General features: G+C 62.1%; 1 protein-coding gene across 1 annotated transcript; it reads left to right on the forward strand.

Moving 5' to 3' along the window:
• On the forward strand, window positions 1–27,936 carry PFKL (phosphofructokinase, liver type). Its single transcript, XM_069582035.1, has 22 exons — window positions 1–291; window positions 5,557–5,630; window positions 7,619–7,696; window positions 10,103–10,292; window positions 10,926–11,091; window positions 11,657–11,701; window positions 11,959–12,067; window positions 13,785–13,880; window positions 17,323–17,415; window positions 18,624–18,749; window positions 19,763–19,827; window positions 20,438–20,501; window positions 22,365–22,511; window positions 22,870–22,940; window positions 23,373–23,460; window positions 23,924–24,076; window positions 25,103–25,267; window positions 25,723–25,784; window positions 25,992–26,103; window positions 26,674–26,773; window positions 26,861–26,966; window positions 27,344–27,936. The coding sequence occupies exons 1-22, from the start codon at window positions 207–209 to the stop codon at window positions 27,489–27,491; spliced, it is 2,343 nt and encodes a 780-aa protein (XP_069438136.1). The 5' UTR covers window positions 1–206; the 3' UTR covers window positions 27,492–27,936.

Raw genomic sequence — 27,936 nt, forward strand, 5'->3', positions numbered from 1 at the left:
GGTGCAGAGCGCGCCGGGACCGGAGACATCCGCACGAGCACGTCGGCCCCGCCCCCGCCTCGACCGCCCCGCCCCCCTCCCCGGCCGGCCCCGGCGTGGACTGCGGTGACCTCACACGGCGCGGGGCGGAGCGCAGGGCGCGGGGCGGGCTCGGCGACAGCGGCGGCGCGGGGCAGGAGAGTGAGCGCGGCAGAGTCGGCGCCACCATGGCCAGCGTGGATCTGGAGAAGCTGCGGACCTCCGGGGCCGGCAAGGCCATCGGCGTGCTGACCAGCGGCGGCGATGCGCAAGGTGGGCGCGGGCCCACGGCGGGTCGCTGGCGGGCGGGGATTCTGCTGTCCCCGGGTCCCTGCGGCGTGCCCGCCACCTCGGCCCGGATCTGCTGCGTGCGGTCGGCAGGTCCCCCCAGCCCAGATCCCTGTCCCTGTCCTGGATCTGCCCCGGCGCGCCGGGTACCCGCGTACGTGCAGCCCACCACGGCATCTGCGCCCCACCCGCCTGCCCCCGCCCCCGGGGGCGTGTCTGCGCGGCCGGCTCTGGCCGGCGACCCGGAGCTCTCCCGGCTCTCTCCGCCCCAGGCGGTCCCGGCACCCCTTCCCGTTCACGTGTGTCAGGAGCCCCATTTCCTGGAATGCACGCTGAGCGGAGGCGGCCGAGGGCAGGGCAGTCACCGCAGGCCTGGAGAACCCGTCTCTTCCTGGTTCTGAAACACGACCCGAGGGCTCAGCGCTTCCCCCATACACCACTTTCAGGGCGGGTCTGGGGCATTTCTTTAGTTGCAGGCCTGTCCTCAACGCCGCGTATCTAAGACAGTGGCCTTCCTGGGGGACCTGCCCAGCATCCCGCAGCCAGGACCTGGCAGAGCCAGGCTATTGCCCTTCCCGGGGGTCTATCTTGGCAGCCCCCTCCTGGCACCCTGGTCCTGTCCTGACGGCTGCTCTGCAGGACCAATGGCTTGGGATGGCTAGTCCTGTGGGGCTTGGCCACTTGGCTACACCACACGCCTTGAACCCCAGGAGAGACTTTAAGTGGCCCAGGAAGCGGGAGGGATGGAGCCAGCACCCTCAGGCTGCACAATGAGCCTGGTGTGCCTCCTTCTGGATCAGAAAGTCTAGACACTTAATTTGTCTCTGCCTCAGACCCCTGACTCCTGGCACCCCGGCAGACAGACGCAGGGGAGAGCACAGGAGGGGCCTTTCATGAGGGAGCCAGATCAGGTCGGCAGAGGGATCAGCGGCTGTCTGCACCCCCGCCTGCACAGGCCTTCCGCGGGTTTGGCTGAGCCCTCCATTTCTGAACTGGTGGCGGGCAGTGTGCTCTGCTGCACGTCTGCAGCCCTGCGTGGCCAGAGCGGTTGCCTGTTGCTGGGCAGTGGCAGCTGGCGCCCTCTTAGAGCAAGGCTGGTGGGCTGGGGCCGGGCAGGAGAGTGGGCTTGGAGGGTGGTCTTGGGGAAGCATCATCCTGTGAGACTGGACCACGGGAAGGGCCAGGTGTGTGGAGGGCAGACACATCGCCAGAGGGCTGACCCTTCCTCTGTGAGGTCTGGTGCCGGTGTGGGGGTCTCCACCCAGGCTCCTGTTGCAGCATGGTGACAGCGGCACTGCAGGGAGGGCTGGGGAGGATAAATGAGGTACACTTAGGCAGGGGAGCTGAGCTCGGCGGCTGCACAGACAAAATAGGACGCAGGGCTGGAAGGAAGGGACCCTGGCAGAAGGGTGCTGCTGGCCCGGGCAGGCAGGCCGGCCAGCTGAGGGCAAAGCCCGTTTGACTGAAGGTCTCCTCTTGGCCAGTCCAGCCCTGGTGCCCCACACGTAACGGGGAGTGCTCCCTGAATGCCCTGGAGTGTAGCCACCCGTGCGCCGCTGGCCAGGCTGACCGTTGGCCCCTCACCTCATGCCCTGTCCTCACTCTCCTAGACGCCTTGCTGTGACATGGTTTTATGGTTGAGGCTGTGAGAGGGCTTTCCGCAGACTTCCCTGATTAGGGCTCAGGCTGATGCCCGGGGGAGGATGTGGGCCAGCTGGCTCTCTGCAGGGCAGAGCCTTTCTGCTCTGTAAGTTCTGGGAGCCCGCCCAGGGCTGTCTGCCTGAGGCTGCTCCTTCTTGCTAGCGCTGCTCCAGAGAACTGGCTTTAGGCAGTGGCTCCTCAGTTTTCCCTTGGGGACCCCTACCACTGCCTTCCAAACAGAGGCTGACCTCTGGGGACCTGATGGTGTCACTTGGCCCTCCCCACGTGCCCTCCCGTGTGGGGTGGGGCTGACAGCCACATGGAGAACGGGCCTCCACCCTGACCTGCATTTGACTCCTAGATGCCTAAGTCTGCTCTTGTTGGGGTGAATGGAGGCCAGCCTTGCGATGGGGAGCCAGCCTTGACCAGCTCTGTGACTTGACCGGAGCCCAACCCTGGGGCCTCAGTTTCCCTCAGCTGTTCAGTCCAGCTCCTTATCCTCACATCGACTGATAAATAAACATGGGTCCGCTGGGCCCCGTGTTCCCCCAGGATCAGATCACCTCTTTCTTGTACATTTTGTTTTTCTGGAAGCTAATTATGATGAAAAGTCACCTTCGGAACAGATGCTTTCACCTCTGACATCAGTTTGGTTGGTGTCCATTTCCTCCAATAGGAAGTGATCGGTAGCAGTCTCCCTGGCCCACTCTAGGGTGGAGGGTGGGGGAGGTTGGGGTGAAAGGTCAAGCAAGGGTCCAGGGCTGGCTCATCAGCAGTGGATGCAGCTGCTCTCCTTGCTTCTCTGACCCTGGGGCTCGTGGCTGCCATCCTTGGTTTATTTTGAGAAAGAAAAGCAGCTTAAAGGGCAATTAAAAAGGCCCTCTTAGGAAGGCAGTTTACTGTGAGATTTACAGGGAAGCCCACACCCTTGGGCCTCCGTCTCCATGGCAGCTGGCACAATCCCATTTGAAGAGTCAAGAGTTTTCCTGTAATAGGTCATTTGTTCTCCTCTGCAAGACTGAGAACAGTACTCTAAGAATGGGGTCTTTTGCAGTCCCTGGGGGTGCAGATAAGCCCACCAGGCTGGCTAGGGAGATGCCCATGACCTCTGAGTTGGATGGTGGCCTGGTTTCCAGCCACTGCCCTCCCCCCAGCCCCAATCCAGAACTGCTGGTCTCCCTCCTGCCACCAGAGGTGGGGCTTGGACCTTGAGCCTGCAGCGAGGCCACAGTGGGCTCACCCCAGCGGGGGTGACCAGGGAGGCAGATGCCTGAGAGTGGAAAGCCTGGGCTGGCTGAGGCCCCAGAGGCGGCCAAGCGCTTCTGCAGGACCTAGGGCCTGCTGGGGGCAGGCGGGGCAGCTTTGCAGCTGTCTCAGCTCCCTCCCCACCTCCACCAGCCCCACAGCTCGCAGCCCTTGGCCTCCAGCAGCAGGCCTGTTGGCCTTCAGATCCAGTTCCTGGAGCAGCCTGGGTGTGTGTGTGTGGTGGGGGGCTACACTCCCTGGGCTCCTATTGCTAACTTCACTGTCACCACTTCCATACATTACAGGAAAGTGTGACTTACGATTTCTTTAGGAACAGAGTTCTCTTGATAAAGGCAGGTGTGTAAACCATGAGTGTAGCTGGTTCAGGGCTGCCTGGCCTCTGTGCCCTGCTGGCTGTGATGTCCAGGCACCCCTGCCTGGGGAGTCCCTCCGGTCATCAGATAGCAGAAGCTTCAGCAGCTGGGTGGGGATGGGGCAGCTTGCTGTGCCCAAGGTGGGGGTTACAGGGTGTCTCCAGGCACTGCCCGCACCAGCAAGGGTCCCAACAGTCCCCCTCCCTTCCTCTGGGACCCCAGCTTACCATCTGGAGAGTGACCTTTGTGCTGACCTCCTCCGAGCCCAGTGCCAGGGCAGGCTCTGCCCACAAGGCTCTTCCTGAGGTACTGTATGCTGTCTAAGCCTCATGGTCCTCCCACAGGATTCCCAAGCTGATGGGCACTGCCCCTCCACCAGCTCTTGGGCCTGGAGGGCAGGGCTCCTGGGCCCTCAGTCACATTCCAGCTGGTGCCCCGCCTTTCCAGGAAAAAGCTTTCACAGCCTAGGGACAGATCACGGGATGTGCATGTGCTCTGAGCCAGGACCACCAGGCCGGGGAAGCAGGGGTGGTCCTGGGATCAGACCCGGTGTCACCTTTGTGACCCGGTCCCCAGACCCAGTGTCACAGGCTGGAACCCAGGGCAGGTGACTGGCCAATTTTCTTCCTCTCCAAGGACGTGGGGCCACCCCGCCTGTTCCCAATGCTGATATCTTTTGTGACGGGCGAGAAGGTTTGAGGCAAATTGCCTACAGCCACTGATTCCAGGCTCCTGCTCCCAAGCCCCGAGCGCGGAGCCCATCAGCCATCCGTGTGCCCCAGCCCTGGCTACCCGCCAGGTGGCAGTCAGTGTGGGGGCTGGGCCCTCCCTGGGTGCCTACACAGGGCCACGGACCCGGTACCTGACCTGACCTGTCCAGGCCTGCAACAGCTGCAGCCCTGCCACTGGGCCACTTGGAGGCCTGCTCCCTGGGCGGGGCCGCGTCCCACCCTCAGACAGCAGCAGGGCCACCACCTGGGGCCACTGCTGGTGCTCAAGCCTCTCGGGGGCCCCCTCAAGTCGTGCTAGTGAACCTGACTGTGTATGAGACCCCAGGAAGACAGTGAGTGGTCCTCCATGGAAGAACCTTAGGGCCACGATGAGTCCCCACAGGGACCTCAGGGACCCCTTTGCCTTCTGTGGGTCTCAGTCTCAGGACTGACCGTGAGGGAAGGGGACCGGGGTTCCTCTGAGATCCTCTGAGCATTTCCTACGAGCTGTCTGCTCCTCCTCCCCATGAACATCTGTCTTTCCATGAAGTCGGTGCTGCAGGGTAGCTGCTGTAGACAGGGGTGAGGGGATGGGAGACTGGGGGGTTGGGCCTGGGAGACAGGGAAGAGAGGTGATCCGCCGAGCCTGGTGGTCCCGGTGTGCAGTGCAGGTTGGGGGCAGAGGCATCAGCCGAGTTAGCTACACTGCCTGAGGCCCCCCAGACCCCCAATAGCCAGACCTTGACTCTCGGGGGCACTGCCCGCCTCTCCTGGCTCACAGAGGCCCCTATGGGCCTCATGGCCCCAGGGCCACAGGCACGGAGCTTGGTGTGGTGGTCTGAGACCCTGGCAGAGGATGACAGAGTTTGAAAGGTGGTTGTCTTCTGTCCCACCAGCCCCTTCTTTCATCTTGGGGCCAAGTCCCCAATCTGCTGAGATTCCCCCAGGTCAGAGCCTTGAGGGCCAGGGAGAGGGCTGTGCCGAGCAGCAGAGGCTGCAGGTGAGCACTGGGTGAGGATGTGGCCGGAAAGGATGTGGCTAGTCTGCAGGTGCCCGTGCAGAGTCAGGAGTGCAGGCTCAGGAGTTGGCCCGGTGGGGGCCTTCCCGGCGTAACTCTGGGGGTGGCATATTTCCAGATGTGAAGCTGAAACAACCTTAGCGGTTCACCCCGGGCTGGACTCAGATGCTTGGCTGGGCTCCCTGAGATGTGGGGAGGGGTGGTCCCGGGTTCCCCCACACTCTGTGTCTCCACTGATAGGCGTCTCCCTGACCCCTTGCAGGCATGAATGCCGCTGTCAGAGCCGTGACTCGTATGGGCATTTACGTGGGGGCCAAGGTCTTCCTCATCTACGAGGTAAGGTGCAGGGTTTCTCGCCCCAAACTTTGGTGGGTGGGCCCTGTGCTCTGGCGGGCGGAGAACATTGTGGGGAGGGGGAAGGGAGGAGGGATGCAGGACCCTGTTCTGTCAGGGTCACTGGTCCTTGTTCAGCCTCTGAGGGCCAGGCCCAGAGAGAGGCTGGTCAGGACAGTGGATGGGGCGGGGCCCCGGCTCTGAGCTGTGGGTGGGGAGCCTGCCTTCAGGCTGGGTTCTTGGGCGCGGGTGTGTCCTTTGAGAGAGAGGAGGGCATGAAGCTGTGGTCCTCCTCTGAGGCCAAGACCTCACCCCACTGTCCTCTGACCCCCAGCTCTCCTGCACCCTCCTCGCCTAACCTGAGCTTGAGTCACCCTAGCAAACAGCCTCCCTGTGCAAAGCAACAGAGAATCATTGTTCTGCTTTGCTCTGGCAGAAGCTGGGGCTCCCCTTTGTTCCACCCTCCCCATTCCTATCCCCCTGAGTCCCCGTTTCAGAGACACAGACACATGTGGGCAGCCCTGGAATTCCCTCACACCGTGTTACTTTGTTTTCGCTCTTTACTAGGATGCAGGAACCCCTGCCTGCTCTGCTCTCCCCAGAGCTTCCTCCTCCCACCTTGGGCCTGTCTGCGTCCCTGTCCCTTCGCCCTGACCCAGGTCAGGCGTGACTTCCCAGCCTTGGCTGTACGGGGCCATCTGAATGGACACATGGGCAGGCACTTCTGCAGGCCTGTCCCTCCTGCGGGATCCGGACCCTCAGACCAGGCTCAGAGTCCTCAAAGTCTTCAGTCATGCCTGGGGAGACATCTCCTCAGGGCATCAGGGGCCTGTGGCCTCAGGAGCTGGGCAGGTGGGACCCACGCCCTGATAATGGTCTAGAACCTTCCAAAGAGCAGGGTGAGACTCTTTAGGGAGTGGCCAAGTTTTGTGGACAAGTGCTCTCCAATCAGGGTGGGGTGGGTCCAAGGCCAGGCTCCCTGAGGCTGTACACATGGTGCTTGGTGGTGCTTTGTCTTCTCACCGTTTGTGAAAGCACGTGGCCTGGTCCCGACTGTATAGAGCTGCTGCTAATGAGAAGGGCCGACTGTCCAGGCAGCCAGTGGCTTATGAGAAATAACATGGATCGTCAGCGGGTTTGTCAGCAGAGCTCAGAGGAGAACCCACATCAGGGGCCACATGCAGCGTCCGGGATGGAGACCAGCACAGTTTGGCACTGGGGGAGAGGCGCCCAGAGGCCCGCCCTGTCCATGTTGCTGACAGATGAGGTGGCCACAGCATGTGGGGCATTGTGTAGCAGTGCCGTCGGAGGCTGGCCGCACACCTAGTGATACGCAAACATGTTCTTAGCAGCATTATGTCCAATAGTCCCAAACCGGATCCCTCTGGAGGTCCACAAATGGTGAACAGGTCATACCCTGTGGGCCTGCTAGGGGGACTCCCGCATGGCAGTGAGCACAGTCACAGCTGCACATGGTCCTGTGGGGCCACACAGTCACCCAGCTGAGAGAAGGAGGCCAGACAGAGTGGACGCTGTGCCTGTCATTTCTGAATCTAGTTGGCATCCCTGGGAGGCACGGCGGTGGTCACCTCTGGAGGAGAGGGTCCTGGCAGGGCAGAGGGGCCACAGGGTGCTGACTGGTTCTGGTTCTGACCCAAGTGTGTGACCCAGGTGCAGCTCATGGACATGCATCAGAAGGTGTACCTGTGACAGGAGCACTTTGCCGAGCGAGTCACGCTCTGTAATACGCCAGCCTGCAGGCCCTACAGAGGGTGCTGCCAACCCCAGCTTTGTCCCATAACACCCCTGACCCCAGCCGACTCAGCTTCATCCCCCAAGGCCCTGGGAGTGGAGGGGCCTCTGCAGTCAGGACCCCTGGGCCTGCTTCCTGCCAGATGGGGTTTTGGCCGAGGTTCCATGCGTCTTGCTCCTGTGGGCAGTGTTCTCTGCGGCCATGGGCACCCATCTCATGCCTATCCCCTTACTTTCAGGGCTATGAAGGCCTCGTGGAGGGAGGCGAGAACATCAGGCAAGCCAACTGGCTCAGCGTCTCCAACATCATCCAGCTGGTGAGCCTGTGACCCTCTCTGCTGTGAGCGCATGTGCACGCCGGGACGTGCACACAGGCGCATGGAGGAACAATAAGGAGATACACAGGTGCACACACACAGACACACACAGAGACACACAGACACACACAGAGACAGACACGCACAGTGACAGACACACACAGAGACAGACACACACAGAGACACACAGCCACACACAGGGGGATACACAGGTGCACACACACAGACACACACACAGACAGACACACACAGACACACAGCCACACACAGGGGGATACACAGGTGCACACACACAGACACACACACAGACAGACACACACAGAGACACACACAGAGACAGACATGCACAGTGACAGACACACACAGAGACAGACACGCACAGTGACAGACACACACAGAGACAGACACGCACAGTGACAGACACACACAGAGACAGACACGCACAGTGACAGACACACACAGAGACACATAGCCACACACAGGGGGATACACAGGTGCACACACACAGACACACACACAGACAGACACACACAGAGACACACAGACACACACAGGGGGATACACAGGTGCACACACAGACACACACAGTGACAGACACACACAGAGACAGACACACACAGGGACAGACACACACAGGGGGATACACAGGTGCACACACAGACACACAGTGACAGACACACACAGAGACAGACACACACAGAGACACAGGGGGATACACAGGGGGATACACAGGTGCATAGAGACAGACACACACAGAGACAGACACATACAGACACAGACACACACAGAGACACAGAGACACACACAGACACACACAGAGACAGACACACACAGAGACAGACACAGAGACACATAGGCACACAGGGGGACATGCACACTTAGGGACACAGGCTACACACATCCTTCAGGGGATTGGCTCCAGGCTGACTGTGCCATCCAGTCGCCTTGGGGTCGCAGGGGTGGGAGGTCATGGGTTTAAGAGGTCACAGTGGTGGGATGGCCCCAGATGTCTCAGCTTCCAGCTACGGGCTGAAGAGAGCCCCCTGGAGGAGGCTTACACGGCCTCAGCCTCTCGGTGCCTCCTCCGCCTTCCCCTTCATCATCCTACTTAGTGAGGGTGGGGGTTGAGCAGCTCAACGCCCCCCTGGGGTCAGGGATTCCTAGGCAAGGGGGTCTTTGGACCAGGGGTCTATGGGGAGACCCTAGTCCTCCTAAAGAGCAGGGACCTTCGTGGGCGCCTGTCACCTCTGTATCCTGGGCCACCAGCTGACACCTGCTCATTGACCTGCTGTCATCACGAGCCTCACATGGGTCAGCAGAGCAGTGGGTGATGGGCCTGGACCCAGGGTCATCCAGGCATGGCCACCCTGAGTTGCTACCAACCCCTCCTGCCCAGGGTGGACATTCCCAGGGGACTGTGCTCTGTAGGCACCCTTGGGAATGAGCTGGTTTATCAAGGTCTGGTGGGTCCAGCGGGGCACAGACAAGCCCTGTTCTTGGGCCTCGTCAGACCCCTGTCCCCTGTTCCCCTGCTCTGGAGCTGTGCTCCCTGACCCCATCATGGGTGGGGCTGTGGCGGCCTGGGTACCTCGTCCTCCACCCCAGGGGTCCAAGAAGGACAGCCGTCCTGCTTCAGGCCTGGGTCCAGCTGTTGCTCTGCTCCAACCCTGTGTCTGAGGATGGCCGTCCTTCTGTCCTGAGAGAGCACCCAGGGAAGGGGTGTTAGGCCAAGTGTTAGCTGGGAAGTGAAGCTGCATGAAAGGTGGGCACTGAGGATGTGGGAGGAGCTGGTATTTGGGGAGGAGTGAGGAGCTGCACAGAGCACAGGGGGTGAGGGGGAGGTGGGAGCAAGGGGAAGGGGGCACTGACTCGCATTTTCCACGAAGTCTGAAACCAGCCTCATGGTCTTGGGAGCAGCATGGCGTGGCCCGGGCACATTGTCCTCTCCACCTGGCTGAGAGCAGGGGATCCACAGGTGTTCTCGTGGGACAGTCTGGGGAGCCCCGGCCAAGGCTGAGCAGGGAGGGGCCACGTGGATGCTGGCGTGAGCTGCCCAGGCAGGTCCCTGTGTTGGCTCCCCACGTATCCACCAGAGTACACGCATGTGTGTGTGACTGTGCATGGTGCACATGTGCGCATGCGTGTGTGCACGTGTGTGTCCGTGTGCACCTCACAGATCTCGGAGCCTGCTCACCCGTTGCCTTGTTGAGCTCCCTGAGCCTGGTGGTGGACAGCCTCCTCCTCGCACACATGAGGAGACATGCCAGGGAGCAGGGGTCACCTGCCCAGGCTTCTGAGGGGCCCCTGGCCTCAGCCCTCTCAGTTCTTTGGGGTCCCCAGATCCCCTGCCCAGTGCCCAGGCTCCCGTCATGCCCCATTGGCTCAGGCTCCCCCTCCTCCGTGCAGGGTGGCACCGTCATCGGCAGTGCCCGCTGCAAGGCCTTCACCACTCGGGAGGGGCGCCGGGCGGCCGCCTACAACCTGGTCCAGCGCGGCATCACCAACCTGTGCGTCATTGGTGGGGACGGCAGCCTCACTGGCGCCAACATCTTCCGCAGCGAGTGGGGCAGCCTCCTGGAGGAGCTGGTGAGCGAAGGTGGGTTGCAGCCCAGCCCGGACACAGCAGCTTGAGGGCAGGGAGTGGGCAAGACCAGAGGAGGTGAGAGGCCACCTGGCTGCTGGCCGGGAGGAGGGGCCTGGATGCTCCAGGAGGTGCAGGCCAGGGTGGGGATGCTCCAAGTTTGGCCAGTAGTGAGGCCTCCTGGGGCTGGACGGCAGTTCCCAGGCTGACTTACTTGCGCTTTGAGGTTTGTTCCTGGATGTTGGTTATGGGCTTGTGCTAGTTTGCAGAAACATGGTAGTTAAAATCTGGTAACATAAGATATAAAGTCCTGGGGATCCCCGATTGGAAAGTGGCCTATTGGAGCTCTGTTGGTTCTGTGCCACTCATGGGGACATGGAAGTGAGGGGTGCACCTTCCAGGATTTCCCTGAGGGTCTCTGGGTAGGGGATGAGTCTGTACTCGATTCTAGTGGTCCAGCCACTGCTCCCCTCCCCGCACCTGGGACCCCTGCTGTAGGACCTGGGGAGGGGGAAGCCGAGCCTGAGGGCCTGATCAGGTTGCACTGCAGGTGGGCTGAGGGAGGTGATAGGGATCACTCCCATGTAGTGGCCGCGGGAGCTGGGTGGAGGCACAGAGGCTGCAGCCGGACTGGCCCCTTCTTCCCAGGCAAGATCTCAGAGGGCACGGCTCAGACCTATTCGCACCTGAACATCGCGGGGCTGGTGGGCTCCATCGACAACGACTTCTGCGGCACTGACATGACCATCGGCACAGACTCGGCGCTGCACCGCATCATGGAAGTCATCGATGCCATCACCACCACTGCCCAGAGGTGAGCGAGGCCTCCACCCGGCCAGGCCACCGGGCAAGCAAGCTCGGGATCCCGTCCCCCAGCCAGGGGCTGAGGTGGCTGCTCTGCAGAGTCAACGGCTTGTCAGTGTGATTCCGTCCCTAGGGGTCTGTGCTGGCTGCCCTCAGCCCCCAGTTGGAGGGAGATTCACAGTGGGGTGAGCAAAAAGGCCTTTGGGTCTGGTCCCTACCCCTCCAGGTTCCCATATAGGGCTCCTGTGGCCCTGGGCAATGGTGCGTCCTGCAGGCGTCCTCAGCTGCTAGCTAAGATAGCCAAGCCCAGGCCAGGCAAATGGCCTTTAGCCTCAGGAACAGAAGATCAGTGAAAACCTGTCTTACACCGGGCATGAGCCCGACAGAGGTGACTCAGTGCAGACTTGGCTGCCCTGGGAAAGACAAAGGCTGTCCGTCCTTGGCCTGCCCCCGTGTTTTCTGTGTCTCCCAGGCGTGCTCTTGGCTGAGCTGGGGCTGTGGGTGGCGGGACACAGGAGTCCAGGCTGCTCCGCGAGCCTCGGCACTGATACCCTCTGTCCTCTCTGTGCCCACAGCCACCAGAGGACCTTCGTGCTGGAGGTGATGGGACGGCACTGCGGGTAAGGGGCGGTCCCGGTCAGCGGGGGTCCGGGGCTCCTGGGGAGCGGGAGTGGGACGCGAGGCCTCCTCGGTGCCCTGCCCGTGGCGGGTGCTCCCTCAATGCTCTGGGTGTGAGAGCCGGGGTGGGGCCGGGGAGCCCTGACTCTGGGGCTGGCTGCCTCTCGGAGCTGTACCTGCCCTGTAACCCCAGGCCCAGGGTCCGGGATGCTGGGTGGGGGTCCACCCACTGCAGCCCCTCGCCCTCCTGCCCGTGCAGGTACCTGGCCCTGGTGTCTGCCCTGGCCTCGGGGGCTGACTGGCTGTTCATCCCCGAGGCGCCACCTGAGGACGGCTGGGAGAACTTCATGTGTGAGCGGCTTGGGGAGGTGAGCAGCTGAGGGTATTCTCCCAGGGTCCCTGCTGTGAGCACAGCAGGAGCAGGGACACGGTCAAGCTGGCTTCCTGGGGGCCCTGACTGCTGAGCCCAAGTTAGGGGCACAGCCTTGTGAAGACGGCACACAGGGACGTGTGGCAGGGGCTCATGGGGGTGGGAGCAGCGGGGCTGAGGCCTCATCCAGGAGGGGTGAGCAGGGGCGCCTGAGCCGGGGTGCCCAGACGCAGCTATCTGGCCCCTCAAGATGAAGTTGGGGCCTCTGGCACAGAACAGGCAGATACTCTGGCCTAGGAAGGGATCCCCAAAGCCCCCAACGGGGATAAGCTGGCCGCTTGGCTAGGCCAGGGCTCAGTGGTGGACAGGAGGGCTAGGACAGGGGTGGGAGGTGCCCTTCCATGAGGTGGTGCTCAAGGGCTGTGGTCTGGGTTCAAAACCAGGGAGCCCCTGAGACTGTGCTCCCAGGTTCACGCTCAGGCCCCGTCTGGGGCCCTAACGGGCTGTGTCCACCCACAATGTCCTCTGCAAACTGGCCCAAGGGCAGGACGAGCGTGGAGGCTGCCCAGGGCTGGGCCTGCTGTTCTGGCGTCCTGGGGGCGGTCGGAGCCAGGCCCTGTGCTTCCCACGTGTCCCTGTCCCCATGTGACCAAGGAGGCGGCCTCACTCCCATCCACTGGTGAATACTCCCCCGCCCCCCCACCCCCACCACCCAGGGCTTTGTGTCCCTGCCCAGGACAGTGGGCGGGGCTGAGGGTCATGACTGCCTTCTGGAACCTTCCCCAGGGAAGGCAAGGGTGGGACTGAACTGAGCCTGGCAGTGAGGCTGGCCAGAGGCCAGTGTCCTTTCCTTGGGTGGAGTCCTTATACCCCCAAGTGGCCGCGTAGCCTCGATGGGTGGAGCACGGCTCTGGGGGTGTTGGTCCCTGGCTGACCTTAGCCTTGCCCTTGACCTACTCGCTGAGAACTGGGGGCTGGTCTTCCTGGAAGTGGCCTGGACTCAGGCTCACACACCCTGCTGCTTTCCTGCTGAGTAAGGCCCTCAGCCTCATCCCAGCCCCATCCCCCAGGGCTTCCCCGAGCCTCAGTTTCCCTACCTGTTACATACAGGTGTCACCCTCTGCCCTGCCCACCTCCTGGGCTGCAGTGAGTGAGGCAGGGAGGTGTGGGCCCTTCTGGCGGCTTCACGTCACGGCACCGCCACCACCTCTGGGCAGCCCTCCACGCCTGGCTCCCCGTCCCCTCTGCACCTATGCCTCGCAGGAGCTACATGCCTCACTCCCTATCCCCTCTGCACCTGTGCCTCGCAGGAGTTACTCCGATCCTGTCTTTGTCACTTTCTTCTAGTGCTGTGGGGCCAACAGGGGCTGGTGGATCAGAGTGACTCTTACAAATGTTTGTTGAGGAAATAGGTGAAAACCACTTTTAAATACCCCAAGACACTCTCTTTTGCAACAATGAGTGATGCTAATTCATCCTCACCAGCTGAGGCAGGAAGGCTTCCCTCAGCCTGGGGAGTGGGAGGTGGGCAGGAATCCTCCAGTCCCCCCAGCCCCCTGCAAGCTCCTCCTCCCTGACCCCCAACCCCAGGTGGGACAGCAGGGTCCTGGTTTGCCCACATGAACCCTGAGGCATGGACCCCAAGGAGGGTTCCAGGTGTCTGGGGACAGGTGTCTGCAGGCTGGTGGCTGAGCCCTGCGGTGTCTCTGACCCAGACTCGGAGCCGAGGATCCCGCCTGAACATCATCATCATTGCTGAGGGTGCCATCGACCGCAACGGGAAGTCCATCTCATCCCGCTACGTGAAGGATGTGAGTGAACCCCTGGGTCATGTGGGATCGGCAGGGCCTCGGGCGGGGGGCTCCCCTTTATCTCCAGTCCCCACGTACTCTTGCTGGGGCCCCAATCCCGGCCCCTGGAGGGAGTGCCCTCGGCCTCAGTGATTGTTAGATGTGGGGTGGGCATGGCTGAGACCCCCTGAGAAGCCCTGGGACCCCAGGCTAAAGTGTGGCCCCACCTGGGAGCCCTGCACCTTCTGGCTTCCAGTCTTCATTCAGCACAGCCCCTCCTCCTAGGAGCCCCGTCCAGTCCCCCAACAGTGTCCTGGCGGCTGAGTCCAGCCCCTGCCAGCCCCTCAGTGACAGGGTGCCCATCGCCCATCCATATCAGATTTATAACAGAACAGCTGGGGCCTTCAGGAATCTTTCCTACCTGTGACCCGCACCCACCTGCCTGGTTCTACCCCAGGGCCCTGGGCTCCCATGCTCCAGTGGGGCACAGCCCCTGGGAGCCTCCATGCCCCTCACTTTGGCCACCCACCCTGTCCTCAAGTCCCCAGTCAGGTGCTGCTGGGAACTGGCCCGTCTGCCACTTCAGTGTGCTCTGTGCTTCCCGCTAGTGTCTGACGGGGCCTGACCCACAGGGGCTGGAGGCCATGACGAACTCCTACAACCTGGCATGCGTGCGGGAACACACAGAGACACAGCCATGGTGACAGACACACGCCTGCACGGTGACACGGAGACACACACAGTCATGGCGACACGGAGACACGCCCCCATGGTGACATGGAGACACAGCCATGGTGACATGGAGACTCGACCCCATGGTGACACAGAGACACACGCCTGCACGGTGACACGGAGACACACACAGCCATGGTGACATGGAGACACAGCCATGGTGACACGGAGACACACGCCTGCACAGTGACACGGAGACACACACAGTCATGGTGACATGGAGACACGCTCCCATGGTGACATGGAGACACAGCCATGGTGACATGGAGACACACGCTTGCATGGTGACACGGAGACACACACAGTCATGGTGACACGGAGACATGCCCACACGGTGACACACAGACACACACAGCCATAGTGACACGGAGACACAGCCATGGTGACATGGAGACACACGCCCCCGTGGTGACACAGAGACACACGCCTGCACAGTGACACAGAGACACGCCCACACAGTGACACAGAGACACAGCCATGGTGACATGGAGACACGCCCCCCATGGTGACATGGAGACACGGCCCCATGGTGACATGGAGACATGCCCACACGGTGACACGGAGACACAGCCATGGTGACACAGAGACACAGCCATGGTGACATGGAGACACGGCCCCATGGTGACATGGAGACATGCCCACACGGTGACACGGAGACACAGCCATGGTGACACGGAGACACAGCCATGGTGACATGGAGACACGGCCCCATGGTGACATGGAGACATGCCCACACGGTGACACGGAGACACACACAGCCATGGTGACACAGAGACACAGCCATGGTGACATGGAGACATGGCCCCATGGTGACATGGAGACACAGCCATGGTGACACGGAAACACACGCCCCCATGGTGACACAGAGATACAGCCATGGTGACATGGAGAAGCATGCCCACATGGTGACATGGAGACACCCACAGCCGTGGTGACACAGACACATACCCTCATGGCGACACAGAGACACGCCCGTGTGGTGACATGGAGACACACACAGCCGTGGTGACATGGAGACACACACAGCCATGGTGACATGGAGACACACGCCCGCATGGTGACACGGAGACACAGCCATGGTGACATGGAGACACATACGGCCATGGTGACACGGAGACACGCCCGCACGGTGACACAGAGACACACGCCCGCATGGTGACACAGAGACACACGCCTGCATGGTGACACGGAGACACACGCCCGCATGGTGACACGGAGACACACGCCCGCATGGTGACACAGAGACACATGCCCGCATGGTGACACAGAGACACACGCCCGCATGGTGACACGGAGACACACGCCCGCATGGTGACACGGAGACACACGCCCGCATGGTGACACAGAGACACATGCCCGCATGGTGACACAGAGACACACGCCCGCATGGTGACACGGAGACACAGCCATGGTGACATGGAGACACATACAGCCATGGTGACATGGAGACACACGCCCGCATGGTGACACGGAGACACAGCCATGGTGACATGGAGACACATACGGCCATGGTGACACGGAGACACGCCCGCACGGTGACACAGAGACACACGCCCGCACGGTGACACGGAGACACACGCCCGCATGGTGACACGGAGACACACGCCCGCATGGTGACACGGAGACACACGCCCCCCCATGGTGACACAGAGACACACGCCCGCATGGTGACACAGAGACACACGCCCGCATGGTGACACAGAGACACACGCCCGCATGGTGACACGGAGACACAGCCATGGTGACATGGAGACACATACAGCCATGGTGACACGGAGACACGCCTGCACGGTGACACAGAGACACACGCCCGCATGGTGACACAGAGACACACGCCCGCATGGTGACACGGAGACACACGCCCGCATGGTGACACGGAGACACACGCCCCCCCATGGTGACATGGAGACACAGCCATGGTGACACGGAGACACGCCCGCACGGTGACACAGAGACACACGCCCGCACGGTGACACAGAGACACACGCCTGCATGGTGACACGGAGACACACGCCCGCATGGTGACACGGAGACACACGCCCGCATGGTGACACAGAGACACACGCCCGCATGGTGACACAGAGACACACGCCCGCATGGTGACACGGAGACATAGCCATGGTGACATGGAGACACATACAGCCATGGTGACACGGAGACACGCCCGCACGGTGACACAGAGACACACGCCCGCACGGTGACACAGAGATACACGCCCGCATGGTGACACGGAGACACACGCCCGCATGGTGACACGGAGACACACGCCCCCCCATGGTGACATGGAGACACAGCCATGGTGACATGGAGACACACGCCCCCCCCATGGTGACATGGAGACACAGCCATGGTGACACGGAGACACACGCCCCCCCCATGGTGACACAGACACACGCCCGCACAGTGACATGGAGACACACGCCCCCCCCATGGTGACATGGAGACACAGCCATGGTGACGCAGACACACGCCCCCACGGTGACACAGATACACACCCACACACACAGGAGCATGCATCCACACACACACATGGAAACAGCCCCCTGCACACTCAGGCTGTAGGAGTGAGCCCGGGGCCAGCTCTGTAGGGTGGCTGGGCTTCTGACACCCTGAAACCCCTGAGGCAGGTGGGGAGCGGGGGAGGGAAGAGCACTGGGCCATGAGGTGGCCCTGCCCAGTGGGGAAGGTGTGACAAATCCAAGGGCCCCGACTTCTCTGTCCCCACGAGCAGCTGGTGGTCCAGAGGCTGGGCTTCGACACACGTGTGACTGTGCTGGGCCACGTGCAGAGGGGAGGGACCCCCTCGGCGTTCGACCGCATCCTGGTAGGTGGGGCATCACCCTGGTGCTGGGTGTGTGCGCATGGGTGGCGTGGTGTGTGTGCATGCACGGGTGCATGTGTTTTCACTGCCGCCAGTGTTCAGAGTGCGACCGAGGCCTGGCAGCCCAGGCTCCCCAGCCTCCTGGCGATGACTTTGATGGGACCTTGGGGAGGAGGGCTGGGGGAGCAGCGGGTCTGATGTCTGGTTGTTCTGAGTCTGGCCAGTGGCCTCGGTGCCTCAGCCCCAGGGCTCAGGCGCTGGGTCCTGCCCCAAGGGTCATCGGTGTCCTGATCATTGCTGGTCCTGCCTCACCCTCTACAGGGCGGGAACCCTGCTGCAGCCACAGGGGGACAGGGACTCAGTCAGGGAGGCCCCTGGGTGGTAAAGCACCTGCCTGTGAGGCCCTGGTCACCCTGGGGAGGGGCTGGAGGCCGCAGGGCAGGTGGGAGCTGTGCCTGGGCCTCCAGTTCTACGGATGCTGGTGGAGACACAGGATGCCTGGGAGGGAGCCAAAGGAGGAGCAGCTTGGTGCTGGTCCCCGAGCTCAGGCCCACAGCGGGTTACAGCAGGGGGGCTGGCTTACAGTGCTCCCGAGGGATGCGGGGCCTTTCCTCTGAGGCTGTTCCTGACACTCACCCGGCCAGTGTGGCAGGCCCGGCGTGGTGCACGCAGGGACATGCTGTTTCACCCAGTGGAGCCACAGGCTTTACTCCCGACACACTTGTGTGTTCCTGCTGTCTGTGCTGGGACCCAAGTTTGTGGTGTGTCCCCACGGAGGGCAGTCCCTACCTGTTTTAGCTGGTCCAGCCCTCCAGACCACGCCCCCGTTTGCACCCACATCAGAACAGCTTTGACAAATGAGCTGGAAATGAGTAACCTCATCATAGTGGAAAGAACCCCAGAAACCCAGGTCCAGCCCTGCCGCTGTAACCTGGAGTGCAGGGCCCACAGCCTCTAGCAGGGCTGCTGAGACCCGAGAAACGGCGCCGGTGGAGGTGAAAGACGACCACAGGAGTCAGCGTTTCTAGAATAAATGGTGTCACTTATTCTAGAAGCTTCTAGTACACATGTGCGTGCAGGCGTGTGTGTGTGTGTGGTGGGCAGGCTCTGAGGGCTGAGGCCTTGTGGGTCTGCCGAGGGACGTGTGTGGCGTGGGGCTGGCTCCCTCCCGGCTGCACCTGCCTGAGCTTTACCACCCTCTCCCCGTTCAGAGCAGCAAGATGGGCATGGAGGCAGTGATGGCGCTGCTGGAGGCTACGCCCGACACGCCGGCCTGCGTGGTCAGCCTCTCAGGGAACCAGTCCGTGCGGCTGCCCCTCATGGAGTGTGTGCAGATGGTGAGCACTGGCCTGCCCAGGGTGCCCAGGGTGAGGAGTGCCCGGGGCCTTCGTGCTTTGCTGGGCTCTGCTGTGCTCCCCACCACAACCCGGAGCTGCCTGCCCTTCCAGGCCTTTCAGGGCCCAGCCAGCAGGCCTGCTGTGAGGGCCCCCAGCCCGTCCCTCTCGGGGTCCTGCTGCTCCCCCACGTGTGTGCCAGGGAGCAGGCGGTTCATGCAGCACCACCTCCTGGTGGTGCCCACCCCGGTGCGTTGCTGCCCACCTCAGCAGGCCTCAGGGTGTCCAAGGCCTGCAGTCATCCAGGGGGAGGGAGGTGTCAGCTGGTGCCTCAGGTGAGACAAGTCCCAAGAGAGGCGTGGGGGCTGCAGGGAGCCAGGGAGCCTGTGGGGGTCCGGTGAGCTGGAGTTTGCACCACCGTGGGGGGAGCCAAGGTCGCTTAGCCTCCCTGAGCCAGTGGCCTGGGACAGGTCTTGCACTGGGCAGGGTGGGGATGAGAGGGTGAAGGGGAAGTGAGAGGCCCAAACCACTGGGACATCTTGTGTTGTCAGAGAAGGGGCCACTGTGGGAGGGGGAGCGGCAGGTGAGGGCAGGAGAGGCTGGGAGGCTGGTGGAAATGTGGGTGCTGGCTCCCCTTCTGCAGCTGGGGGCGGGGTGGGGCCCACCCAGGGGAGGCAGGCTGGAGGCAGAGAGGGGCTGCCCCTGAGCTTCTCCTGGAACACTCTCCTGCAGTGACCTCATGAGGCCTCGCTTTGGGGCAAGCTGGTCATCGGTGGTGTGAGCCTGGGGGCCAGAACTGCCTTGCCTTTCATTCCTAGACCCTGGCTGGCGAGGAGGAGCAAGGCCCAGGTGCCCCTTCCAGGGAGGGGAAGACCCAGCAGGCCGGGTGGGGTCCTCTTGCCCTTAGACCTCCCGATTGCTAGCAATGACGGCTGCCCAGCAAATCTGGGCCAGGCCCCTCTCAGCTGAGTGTGCCAGACCCCTGCCTCCAGCCTGTGCTTCTTGTTTGCTTTAAGACCAAGGAGGTGCAGAAGGCCATGGACGAGAAGAGGTTTGACGAGGCCATCCAGCTCCGAGGCAGGTGAGGGCCTGGCGGGCCCCACACTGGGCAGTGGTCTGTTCTGTGGGGCCCCCAGCAGACTCTGAGCGGCTCGCCCATGGCCACCCCCTGCCCCTGACACGCGGACCTGCAGAGGTGGCGCTCTGAGCCCCCCTCCTAGGGCGTGCATCATGCAGGAGATGGGGCGTGACGGTCCCTGTGGCCGGGAAGCAGGCAGGCAGCCTGCAAGGCTGGGGGGTATGTGGAACACAGCACAGGTAGGGTCAGGAAGGGGCCTGGGGAGGGGGCAGGGGAAGAGGAGACCGCAGCAGGAAGCGTGGGGGCTGGCCCGGGGCCAGGTCAACTGGACTCACAGGTCTGTTTCCTCCGGGTCCCTTGGCCTTGGAGCTGCAGAGACCATGCCGGCTAAACGCAGGACTTGCTTTGCTGAGGTGGCATTGGGAGTGCGTGTTTAGAGGGGTCTCTGCCGCCCGGCGATGGCACCCAGCCAGGCTCCATGGCGACAAGAGTGGGGAAGTGGGCCATGCCTGTGTTCGGCCCCTTGGAGGCTGCGTGCTGGGCTGGGCTGTGGCTGTGCTGGGCCAGGCTGCTCGGCTGTGGCTGTGCCGTGCATGACCCGCTTCCTTTCCAGGAGCTTTGAGAACAACTGGAACATTTACAAGCTGCTTGCCCACCAGAAGATCTCCAAGGAGAAGGTGAGAGTGGGCTGCGGAGCCCATGCCTGGCTGTGCCTGCGGCCTCCACCTGCCAGCTACCCCCCAACCCAGCTCAGGGAGTAGGGAGCCACCCCTGCTCAGGGAACTGGGACCCTCCCTCCTATCTGGGGTCTGAACTGAGGGCTGAGAGGGCAGGCTCAGCCTCTGCTTGACCAATAGGTCCCAACAGCCTGTGTCTGGGCCTGGGGATCACACTGGCCTGTCACTTATCAAATGGCTGAAGGTTAAGTCAGGCCCACAGGTTTACCTTGGAGAGCAGGGCTCCAGTGTTAACGTTGTTGTTCAGTTGCTCAGTTGTGTCTGACTCTTTGAGACCCGATGGACAGTAGCACTCCAGGCTTCCCTGTCTTCCACCATCTCCTGGAGTTTGCTCAGATTCATGTCCATTGAGTTGGTGATGCCATCCAACCATCTCATTCTCTGCCGCCCCCTTCACTTTTGCCTTCAGTCTTACCCAGCATCAGAGTTTTTTCCAGTGAATCAGCTCTTTGCATCAGGTGGCCAAAGTATTAGAGCTTCAGCTTCAGCATCAGTCCTTCCAATGAATGTTCAGGACTGATTTTCTTTAGAATTGACTGGTTTGATCTTGCTGTCCAAGGGACTCTCAAGAGTATTAAGACATGTTCCCAAACAGCTAAAAACTTCAGGAAATGGTCTCTCTTCCAAATAAGGACAACAGGAGGATCCATCTCTGAAATCATGGGACAAAGAAAGGGTCACACCAAGACAATCTTGGACAGTGGGGTCCTGCGCGCCACTCCCCCGCCCCCCCCAACTTATCCTTAACCAACCCCGCCTTAACCAACTTAGCTGGTTGGGGGTGGGCAGCATTCCCAGGCAAGGCAGAGTGGTGTCCATATCTCCTTCCAGAACCCTCTGGGTCATGACCACCTCTGGGGCATCAGGCTGGTGTTACTAGGACCCACCAGAGCCACACAGCCCAGCAGAGCCAGTGGCCACACGTGGCTGCTGAGTGCTGGGAACGTGGCTGTCCCTAGTGGGGTGCCTGCGTGCCCCCCAGGTGTAGGGTCTGAGGAGCAGCAGGGGAAATGGGTGTGAAAGACCCGATTTCTTACATTGATTCCGAGTTGAGGCAATGACACATTGGTTCTACCAGGTTAAAGCAACCATTGTACCACTATTATTAATATTAAAGGGCTTCCTTGGTGGCTCAGTTGGTAAAGAATCCGCCTGCAATGCAGGAGACTCAGGTTCAATTTTTGGGTCAGGAAGATCCCCTGGAGAAGGAAATGGTAACCCACTCCAGTATTCTTGCCTGGGAAATGGCATGGACAGACAAGCCTGGCAGGCTACGGTCCATGCGGTTGCAGAGAGTCAGACATGACTTAGCGACTACACCACCATTAATACGAAATTGGCGTTGCCTGCTTCTTTGCACTTTGTTGTGGCTGCGGTGGCCCCCTTCTCTCCGTGTACCCGTGCTGCTCACCAAGGATATTCTGGGGCGCTGAGCCCTGAGTGCGGGGTGACTGCCACTGGCAGGCACTGACTGTGATCCGAGCTGCACTTGGCTGACAGGGGCTGGAGTCCTGCGCCTGCCTTTGGCCCAGGACTGTGCGGGTTGTAGGTGGGGCTTGCACGGTAGCTCAGGTGGTCTTGAGCTGAGCATCAGGAGGCGTCAGCGGGACACAGACCCTCCTGTTATGGCACCAGGAGGACAGGTGTTTGTCATGCCCGGGGGAGTCCAGTCCCTGGATGGTGTCCAGGCTGGCCCGAGGACCGGGACCCCTTCTCTGGAAGCTGCTGTCTGCTGACTTCCGTCTGGGTCAGCGGTCCCCCCAGCCCTGTGCTCACGTGTTTGTCTCTCCCTCTTCTCTGAAGACCAACTTTTCCCTGGCCATCCTGAACGTGGGGGCCCCAGCAGCCGGCATGAACGCGGCAGTGCGCTCAGCGGTGCGTTCTGGCATCTCCCAGGGCCACACGGTATATGTCGTGCACGATGGCTTTGAAGGCCTGGCCAAGAATCAGGTAGGTGTGGCCATGCCCAAGGCTGGGGGGGGACCCAGCCTGTGGTGGTGGGCCTGTTTGCCTTTGGTCAGCTTAGGCTACGTCCCCGGCTGACTTAAAAACACACAAGGACCGAAGGACTCATGATGTGGGTACAAGGGAAAGACTGGGCCTGCTCCCCGGGTGGAGGGGGCACAGCTGAATCCACCTCAGCCTAGACTAGTCCCTGAGACCCTGCTCCGACCTGCGGCTGGAGGGGCAGTCCCTGGCCTGGCCTCTATCCGCCCAAGGACATGCACTTCTGAGCACAGGCCTGTCATCTGTAGAGAAGTGGGCAGGTGGCCTGGCCTGCTCCCTGAAGCCGTGCCTCCCCCGACAGGTGCAAGAAGTGAGCTGGCATGATGTGGCCGGCTGGCTGGGGCGTGGTGGCTCCATGCTGGGGACAAAGAGGTGAGCAGCTGGCCACCGTGGGCAGTTGGGGGGATGTCAGGGAAACCTACCCCATGGCCACAGGCTGGGTCCTCCCTGGCTGGTGGCCTGTCCAGAGTGGGACACAGACCCTGCTGCCTGGGGCTTCCCTGAGGGCTCTGGTGTAGAGGATGGCTATTCAGGTGACCTAGCCTGCAGGAGGCACTCCCTCGGGCAGGAAGTGAGGCTTACAGCCCAGGTGTGGGGAGGGCAGGTGCCAGGCCACCTGTCCTGCTCGTGGTCCCTTCACCCCCACCCACCCATGCCTCACCTCTGCCTCCACCTCTAATGGGGAATAATCGCATCACCAGGTCCCAGGCCCGCCTTCTCCAGCAGTCAGACCGTGTGGACCTGTGTCCCTCCAGCCTGGCATTCTGTGCAAACTCGCGTATCCATCTGATTTATCTTCTGCAGGACGCTGCCCAAGGGCTACATGGAGCAAATTGTGGAAAGCATCCGCCTTCACAACATCCATGCCCTGCTGGTCATCGGGGGCTTTGAGGTGAGGGGGCTGCAGGGGAGCGTGCGGGGGCAGCCTGGGCAGGAGGACCAAGTGGCCAAGGGCCTCAGTCTCCTGCTGGCGAGGGGCCAGACCAGAGGGCTCTCAGTGGAGCTCTGAGTAGTGGGGGCATGTCCCTGTGATGCTGGTGCTCGGTTAGCCCCCCTACATGACAGACATCGACTCCTACCCTCTTCTGGAGGAACCTGAGCGCCTGCAGAATGGGTGGAGTGGGTCGGGGTCAAGGCAGCTGGCCTCCTTCCTGCCCTCCTTGGAGTCCAGTTTCCCTGGGGACAGTGGCTGCAGAGCTCCTGGGTGGGGCCCACCTGGTCTCGGCCCTGAGGGTGGGGGCAGGTGGGCTCAGGTGCCCAGCCCCGCACACATGGCGGGGAGCAGGACCCAGGGGCCCCTTCTCTGGCCTTGGCCAGCCTCTCCAGGGCCGGGCCTGAGCCCCCCACCCCCACAGGCCTACGAGGGGGTGCTGCAGCTGGTGGAGGCCCGTGGGCGCTACGAGGAGCTGTGCATCGTCATGTGCGTCATCCCCGCCACCATCAGCAACAACGTGCCAGGCACTGACTTCAGCCTGGGCTCCGACACGGCCGTCAACGCCGCCATGGAGGTGCGGGCTGGGTGCGGGCGGGGGCTGGTTGGGAGTGGGGAGCGCGCAGAGGGGCTGCCGAGCAGGTGGGACAGGTACGGGTTCCCACCGAGGCTGGTGGCCTGTGTGGGGAGTGGGCAGGACCCGGCTGCCCCCCGAGGCCTCAAGGGGATTGGCTGTGGGGTGACAGGGTGTGAGGATGATGGTGGGTAGGGCTGCAGCCGATCTAACTGAGCTGCTGTACTGGTGTGGACACCCCGCCGTGGTTCTGTCTGGTGAAGCAGCCACATGTGGCTTGGGGGGGTACCCAGGGCTCTGGCTGGGACGTGGGAGGTGGGAGCCTTGTTCCGGGGTTGGGGAGGGTCCCAGCAGCCTTGCCCCACTGAGCTCCCCAAGGGCGTCCCCCTGACTCTCTCTCTGCAGACCTTTCCCACCCTATTACTGCTCATGAGCTCGGCTCCCCTGAGGGTCCAGCACCTCCCTTTGGGGGATCAGAGGCTGGAAATGCTGCATGTTATTAGATGAAGAAGAAAACACCAGTGGACTTACTTATCTGTTTGGTTCTCTTTCCTAAGTTCTTTATCCAATACTCTAATTTCCTTGAACCATTCAGAGCTAGGATTGTTATCAGGTGTCACGTTATTGTCAGTGTGTGCAAAGCCCTTACTTCATGTGTTGTCTGGGCCCCTGTTTATGACCTGACATGGCAGGCATGTCTCCCCCTTTGCCAGATTAAGGCCCAGTATGTCCCTGGCCTGAGGTCAGGGAGAGCCTCCTAGCAGCGCCCCTGGCCTCCACCCACCACACACTAGTGACCGCCCCCTCGTCCTGGGGGCAGAATTGCCCAGACTGGGAGTTCAATTCAGTGTGGCCAAGAGGAGGGTTCATGATGAGGGCTGCCAGCACCCTGGCACACAGGGCAGGCACTGTCCCAGCCCCTCCCTGCCTCAGCCTTGGTCCTCAGCTTGGGCCAGAGACCTGAGTCCCTATAGCGTCGTGGGTCCCTGCGGCCTGAAGGGAGGTCTCTGACCGCCCCCTGATCCCCAGAGTTGTGACCGCATCAAGCAGTCGGCCTCCGGGACCAAGCGCCGTGTGTTCATCGTGGAGACCATGGGTGGCTACTGCGGCTACCTGGCCACTGTGACTGGCATTGCTGTGGGGGCCGATGCTGCCTATGTCTTCGAGGATCCCTTCAACATCCAAGACTTAAAGGTGAGCGGAGCCCCCGCCCTTCTCCTGCTGCAGGCCACATGGAGAGGCTGGGACTCCAGCCAAGGAGCCACGGCCCAGCAGGCTGGGGACTCACCACCTTCAAGGGGACCCAGGCCATGATCCCCTGCACTGCTTCCCCCACAGTGCGGTCCCCTCACCTCCACTCTGTGCAGCCCCCCCACCCCCTCGCCCCCACCTCCATGCACGCCCCCTTCCCTGCCCTGTGGCTTTCCCACCCGGCCTCACTGTCCAGCCACGGGCCACACCTGCACCAGCCCTCCTAGTCCTTCAGGGCCTGCAGGACTGGCCTGCCCCCAAAGGCGGACCTGGGTCATGTTGGCCCTGCCTGTCGGGTATTCTGGAACATTCCTTCCTGGACAGCCCTTGCTGGAGGGGGTGGGCAGTGGTGGCTGCTGCACTGACCTCACTCACTGTGGTTGGTCCTCCCTCTGCAGGCCAACGTGGAGCACATGACCGAGAAAATGAAGACGGAAATCCAGCGGGGCCTGGTACTCCGGTAAGGCTGCGGGCGAGCCCACAGGGCCCGGGGCGGGGGGGCTTCCTGACCCCTGGGCTGCAGGTCAGGGCTGCTGAGGGGCAGCTGGGCAGAGAGAGGATGGGGGCTTGGGCAGTGGTGGTGGGGTGGAGCTTTCCTTCGAGCCTGTGGGCCAGCCCAGAGGGGCTCAGCATCCCGCAAGACTCAGGTCCCACATTCCTCTTCCAGGAACGAGAAGTGCCACGAGCACTACACCACCGAGTTCCTGTACAACCTCTACTCCTCCGAGGGCAAGGGCGTGTTTGACTGCAGGACCAACGTCCTGGGCCACCTGCAGCAGGTGTGGGGCGTGGGGACGTGGATTCCGGAAGGCTGCTCCCTGACACCTGTGCCCACGGTCCCAGGGGGCTGCAGCAGAACGAGGACACTTCTCTGTGCCCCTCCTCATGGGGCACCGGGCTGTAGGGGCCACTTCATCTGCACACCCCTGACCTGAGTGCTCATCACCCACTGCACAGGCAGGAGACCCAGGCTGTGTCTTGGTGAGACCCATGCTGTGGGTTCCCAGCCAGACGTGAGAGCTGTGTGCACCCACAAGGCACCCCTTCCCCAGGGGTCTTTGCCCACTAGTGGTGGGACCTGTCTGCTAGATGCAGGGGCTCACAGAAGCCCCCCAGTTGATGAGTTGGCGACCCACTACCCGGCCTCTGGAGGTGGCTTTTGGGCCAGATATGGGATGGAGAAAGGGGCTGGGTTGCTGTAGGCCGAGGGGATGGGGTGTCAGAACTCTCCGGGAGGGCTCATGTAGGTCATGGCCAGGCCAGGATGCTGGGCTCAGGCCAGGGCTGGGCTGCCTGTGGCCCCACGGCTCCCCAGGGCCAGAACCTGGCCTCACCCGCTGTGTTTCCAGGGTGGAGCTCCCACCCCCTTTGATCGGAACTATGGTACCAAGCTTGGGGTGAAAGCCATACTCTGGATGTCAGAGAAGCTGCGTGCAGTCTATCGCAACGGTAAGTGGGGGGAGGCAGCAGCCAGCCCAACCTGCCCTCCACTGGCATCTCTGGTGTGGGGCTGCCATCACGCGCCTATGTCCACAGGGCGGGTGTTTGCCAACGCCCCTGACTCGGCCTGCGTGATCGGCCTGCAGAAGAAAGTGGTGGCCTTCAGCCCTGTCACCGAGCTCAAGAAGGACACCGACTTTGAGTGAGTCCCTCCAAAGAGAGGGTGGACCGCAGGGCCCAGACCTACCTGGGGTGAATGTGCTGGGAGAAGGGTGTGGCCACACTCAGCCCTGACCCCACAGGGTTTGCCCTGTCCACCACCGACAGGGTAGAGGGTGAGGGTGAGAGGGTAGAGGTCAGCGATGGTCAGGTCTGAGGGTGTACTTGGTCTGCTGAGCCCTCCTGGGTGTGGGCCCCAGAGGGACAGGACCCCAACACAGCAGCCAGGTGTCCTGAGGGGACATGCCTGGGAGCTGCCCCTCCCCTGCCTCCGCCCCCTGACCCTGAGCTGGGCTGCTGCAGGCACTGCCGGTCCCGCCCCTGACCCCGCCCTCTGACACTGACCCTGTGCCGCCCCAGGCACCGCATGCCCCGGGAGCAGTGGTGGCTGAACCTGCGGCTCATGCTGAAGATGCTGGCACACTACCGCATCAGCATGGCCGACTACGTGTCCGGGGAGCTGGAGCACGTCACCCGCCGCACCCTCAGCATCGAGACGGGCTTCTGAAGCCATGTCCACGCCCCGCTCACCCTGCACCCACCGCCCCTGGCTCCACGGGGCCGGGCTGCTGGACCCTGCGGGCGTGCAGGCAGGGGCTGTGGGCCACAGGGCCGTGCAGGCTCCAGGCTTCTCACTGCCCCACTTCCTTCCTGCCACCCTCTTGGCTCTCTCCCGGGACAGAGAACCCTGGGCACCCCCTTCCAGTGCAGGGGCATGTGCTGGCATCGGTGTTTGGACACGGCTGCCCCTCTGCCTCAGCACCCCGTGTGCCCTGGAGCCTCTCTCCTCGGCGGCCCTGCACCCTCACCTGCCCTGGGCCCAAGGCGGTGGGAGGGCATACCCTGTGGACCTCATTGTGACCCTGCTGCTGTTCCTGCTTCTGTGTGCACTGGCCGCCGGGGCTGAGCAGAGCTTGTCACCTTTTCTAGGAATAAAATCACCTGACTGTGGA

This window comes from Ovis canadensis, chromosome 1 (assembly GCF_042477335.2).
Source record: "Ovis canadensis isolate MfBH-ARS-UI-01 breed Bighorn chromosome 1, ARS-UI_OviCan_v2, whole genome shotgun sequence".
Lineage (NCBI taxonomy): Eukaryota > Metazoa > Chordata > Mammalia > Artiodactyla > Bovidae > Ovis > Ovis canadensis.